The sequence below is a fragment of the Temnothorax curvispinosus genome, unplaced genomic scaffold (assembly GCF_003070985.1).
Source record: "Temnothorax curvispinosus isolate PA1 unplaced genomic scaffold, ASM307098v1 QBEX01009359.1, whole genome shotgun sequence".
Lineage (NCBI taxonomy): Eukaryota > Metazoa > Arthropoda > Insecta > Hymenoptera > Formicidae > Temnothorax > Temnothorax curvispinosus.
The window spans coordinates 8,514-13,651 of NW_020219139.1; the positions used below are offsets into that span (position 1 = coordinate 8,514).

General features: G+C 39.8%; 1 protein-coding gene across 2 annotated transcripts; it reads left to right on the forward strand.

Annotated features, from left to right (window-relative positions):
- The first annotated feature begins 919 nt into the window (after positions 1-919).
- Positions 920-5,112, forward strand: LOC112458930 (G-protein coupled receptor Mth2-like). 2 transcript variants are annotated; one of them, XM_025022765.1, is made up of 4 exons: positions 920-1,032; positions 1,496-2,390; positions 2,805-2,886; positions 4,897-5,112. In XM_025022765.1, the coding sequence occupies exons 2-4, from the start codon at positions 1,604-1,606 to the stop codon at positions 5,090-5,092; spliced, it is 1,065 nt and encodes a 354-aa protein (XP_024878533.1). In that variant the 5' UTR covers positions 920-1,032; positions 1,496-1,603; the 3' UTR covers positions 5,093-5,112. The 2 variants fall into 2 exon arrangements, with proteins under 2 accessions (XP_024878533.1, XP_024878534.1); XM_025022766.1 differs by having other exon boundaries at positions 1,514-2,390.
- The last annotated feature ends 26 nt before the right edge of the window (positions 5,113-5,138 follow it).

A 5,138-nucleotide genomic window follows, 5' to 3' on the forward strand; every position in this document is an offset into this window, starting at 1 on the left:
GATACCAAATCGAACGATTGAAAACAGCGCTTATAAGCGTGAGCGCTTAGGCTGAGTTTCCACTGAGCGCGTCACGCGTCGCGTCGTCACAAGTTAACCAATCAAAACATTCCATTTCATTACATTCTTGTGACGGGCTCGAAATGGGATGTTTTGATTGGATGACGCGACGCGTGACGCGCTCAGTGGAAACTCAGCCTTACAGCGCGTGAGCGTCCAAACCATAGAGATATAAGAATAGAGTGCGCGAGTCATATGCTAGCACGTAAGAGGCTGCGATATAGGAATAGAAAAAGAACGCACATATAGGCCCTTTCTGTCTTTGTCTACGCGTGCATGCGAAACAAAGACAGAAGGGGCCCATGCGCAGCTTTCTCTTTCTATTCCTATATCGTTTTTTCAGCTCGCTCGCGCACTCTATTCTTATGGCCTAGTTTACACCGATCACTTGATACGCGTATTAAATAGTAAATAACTAGTAAATAAGTCTGATTATTGGCTGATCAGTTCAAATATACTATTTGATACGCGTATCAAGAGATCGGTGTAAACTAGGCCTATATCTCTATGGTCCAAACCGAACGCACCCATTATCTTGAGACGATCTTGAAGACTATGAATACTGGCCTAAAGTTTCCTCAACCACCAATCGTGATGACTCACCTCGGTTGCTGCGAGGCGAACCGGAAGTTCGTGCGTCTTAAGACCTGAGAAAGGACTAAAAGCCCTTAAGGTGAAATTTCATGGGCAGTGAAAAGCAGCAGCAGATCGTACTGATTGGCTATAAAATAGAGAAGTTCTCGAGTTTCTAGAACTTCTCTATTTTGTAGCCAATCAGTACGATCTGCTGCTACTTTTCACTGCCCATGAAATTTCACCTTTATAAACAAATAAATGCAAACCAGCGTTCACATGGTTTTCCAAACCATACGCTCTGGAAAGCAAACTACAAAAATTCATCTCTAAAGAGAGTCCGCCCCTGTTGTCCTGTTCACCACATCCCCGGCCGAAAAGAGGACCTGCTTTAACGAGGTACCTTCTCTTTCATCGTTATTTTCTTCCTGGCGAAATACGTTCGTCCTTCGGACAAAACCGTCGCTGTCGCGGCCAGCGATATCATCACGCGTATTGGGAACGGGCACACGGCCAATATGGCGGCCATGCCATAGGCCGGAACACGTGGTCATATACACGTGTAATAACACGTGGAACATACATGTGCTCACAAACACACTAGGTCTGTTCGTTTTCGCTGCACTTCTGAACTAGTGCAACATAATGCAATAAGTTAGAATGAAACAAATAGATTTTCTTTCATTCCAACTTATTGCATTAGTTGAGAAGTGCAACGGAAACGAACAAGCCTACTGTTTCGCGTGTATATGAGCCGGCTTACGGCCGCCATATTGGCCAGTGGGGTCATCGTGCCCGTTCCCAATCCTTTTCGTTTCTGTAGTTTTCGTTATCGTCACGCGTATTTTTCTCATTTCCGTAGTTTGCGATATCGTTGCAGTCGCTGGACATCTGACTAAAGCACGAAGAGCGAAAACCAAGACGGTTCTTAGTGAATTTCGACGTGTCAACAGCAGTCAACAGGTCGACGATGCGTCGACGAAATCTCGCGCTTTGCTATTGCACGCTTCTATTCATCGTTTCCTCCTCCGAGCCGTTAAAACATGAACCCCGTGGAAACCTGATGCAAGACGTGATCGAAGACAGAAGCAACTTAACGTTCGAGCTTCTTGGAAAGTTCTATAAAGATGATAATAAGACCAACGTCGTTCCGTACGAGATGTGCGAGAACAGTACCTGCATTCCGCTCTGCTGCCCCCTCGGCGTTCGCACGATCAAGGATCAATGCGTTGCTGAGAACGTTGGGCGTTATCCCTTTCCGGGTGTGTACAAGCAGGCGACGAACGAGTCGCTTGAGAGAGGACCGATCGGCAAGGTGGACCAAATCTTTCAGCTGACCGTCCACGATCCGTGCCAAAAAGTCGGATACTATTTGCTTAAACCTGACGAGGAACCAGATGACGCGTTTATGTTTCTCCTCAATGGCTCTCTGTATCTACCGCGTATCAAAGACTTTGTCGATGCCAATTTATACTGCCTCATCGTCTCGCAACGGGATAAGTACGAGACAGCTGTTTGCATTAATTCCCTAAAATCGGCCCTCCAGGAAATATATAATGTGGGTGAGATAATATCTATGCTGTTTCTACTGGCGACATTCGTGGTGTATTCCACACTACCGGAGCTTCAGAACATGCACGGCTACACTCTGCGTGGATACGTCGGCTCGTTGTTCATCGCGAAAGCGTTCGACACAATACTGACACCAGATACACCAATATGGGAAACCGCCTCCGGCGCCTCCTGCAAAATAATGGGTACAGCATATAATAATACAGTGAACACATATAATACAGCATATATAATAGCATGATTTCTCTCTCCCCCCGATAATTTGAATGTAAAAATTTAATAAAACCTTGGGGAAAAAACAATGAAATATAAAGCGGGTAAAATTTAAATTTTGATATGCATTCAACTTGGAACTTTATTTGGATAAGTATCTTTTTCCTTTTCTTCTTGCGGAAGATTTTACGTGATTCTGACACAATATTTAAATCGCAATGTTTAATAGTTTAATTCAATGTAGTGTATATTATCGTCAAGGTTTACCGTTTTCGACTAAACAAATTCCTGATGCAGAAAGACAGTAAATTTGTTTCTTCACGGGCGAACATAAGCTTTATTATCGGCACCATAATGCGTGATTAATAGTGTTCATTCTGTTTCAGCATTCTACATCGTTTGGTTCTGGGTTATGGCAAGCTTCTTCTGGTTAAACGTGATGTGCTTTGACATTTGGTGGGCATTCGGGTAAGCTGTCAAAATATTCCATACATTTTATCTGCAATAAAATTACCTTTTAAAGACAATCTTGTGATATTTCTTGTTGTAACAATTAGAAAAAGATAAAAATTAAGTTAAACCGAGATTAAAGTTAATCCGCGTTGGTAGAAATGAACATTGAGCTGGATTTTGAAGATATCTTGTAATATTTCTTGAACAAAATGGAGCAAAAGATTTAGACCTGAATCTCGAAGATAATCATTCTTAAAAAAAAACCATCCCACTTTTATATATAATTTATATATAAATTACTTTTATTTATATTTATATATAATTACTATTTATATTTTATATATATTTATAATTATGATCGAGCATTATTATTTACGGTTTATCAAAGATGAAACGTTTTTGGATCGAGTTCTTGGTCAAAATGAGTTAATTGATTCGCCAAATATTTTCACAAGCGCCACTTGATCCGGCGTGTGTAGTAAAGAAATTTGATAATTGACAAACAATAGGGGAAGATAGCGACAGGACGCGAATTAAAATATCCGGTACGTGACCGGTGCGCGTATGTGGTGCAAACACAGCCAAGTTAATTTTGATCGCACGCTGCGTGAATACGTCGAACACGCTCATTTATGACTTATTATAACTTATTTAGGCTCCTGCTGGCTCGCGAGCCAACTCCGCGTTGACAGTGGCGACCCTGGCGTCTTGGCAAAACTTTAAACTATAAGACGTGAAAAATGACACGTCAAGAAGCAAAATTATCCTTGCGATTTACAGCGTTATTCTTCATTTTAGTGCAGTGTTTTTACATTTAAAATTATTGTGATAGTGTTAAAATATACCGAAGATATCCACTTTATTGTGATTTAATATGTGCAAGCAAATACTTATTATTTCAATTCGGCAGCTGTCAAACGGCTTTTTTCGTTCTTGATTAGGCAACATTCACTTCGACAAATGTGGATTACTCATGTAAAAGGAGAATTTTCGGTGTATTTTACAAATCTATTTTATCGTTTACAGATGGTATTTTATTAAAAAGCATTTTTATTTTAGTGTAAATCGCAAGAATTTCCATGATATATTTTCATGATTTCCTCACTTCTGACGTCATCAATCCAAGATTCGTTTACATTAACGGAGCCGTCTCAACGTATTTTCTAAAATGACATTAAGAAACGATTGCGATACAAGTATATAAATCATCATTCGTGTCGCGATGATCAATTTAACAGTCGTTTAACGTTATCAATATAAATCGTACGTTTTTCTGGTCATGCTTGCGACCTGCGACACGCGATGCGTTTTGTTCTTTTGTTCTTTCTCATTATGCGCGTGTGGAATGCTATAAAGTAATTTATTATCTCTCGCGCGTCAATGAAATTTCATGACGCGATATTGTCGTGTCGCTATATTTACTGTTCCCGCAAAGGAGATGAACTGACCCCGCTGTCGACAAGCCCGTTTCACCCTACTACAAGGGTGTGACGACTGCTGTGTACGCACATCGTCCATCTCTTGTAATCAATTACAAAAGTGTCGAGCGGCTCGGGCCCGATTAATTATAATTATTATATATAAAAATCTTTGAAGAGATTACATTTTCTATTTTTATACAAAATTTGTAGCATTTAAACTTAATTGCGTTACCGAAGAGCTACCCATTTAATTAAGATTGATAGAGTTGAAAAACATTTTTGTAAGTTACAAGAACAATCTAATATTTCACACATGTCAGTCTTTAAACGTTTCTAAATAATTTTCTGTATACGTTTCTTAAATAAATGTAGGAAATTAAATTCGAAATAGTAATAATTTTCAATTATCAATTATTACGTATCACAAATATTACGTATCATAGTCGCACACCGCTTACATAAAACGTATTAAACAAAATTCAACGCATCGGTCATATTTCCGAGAAGCGCGACCAAAAGCGATAATTATTTTGATTTGTATTTGCATGCTGACCTGTTCTACTTGTTGCTGGCAACAATGTGGCATGTAAATCACATTTTGCAGAGAATTCCGTTCGTTACAAGGAAGCGTGAAGCAAGAGATGCGTGAAGCACGAGAGAGAAAAAAATTCGTTATGTATTCGATTTACGCGTGGGGAAGCGCTTCCATTCTCACCGTTATTGGTGTCATCATGGATTTCGTTCCCAAATTGATCCAACCGGAGTTTGGTAAAACGAAGTGTTTTTTCGATAGTAAGTGAACGTTTACTAATAGCTTATGACAGTGACGTTCTATTAAAACCATAC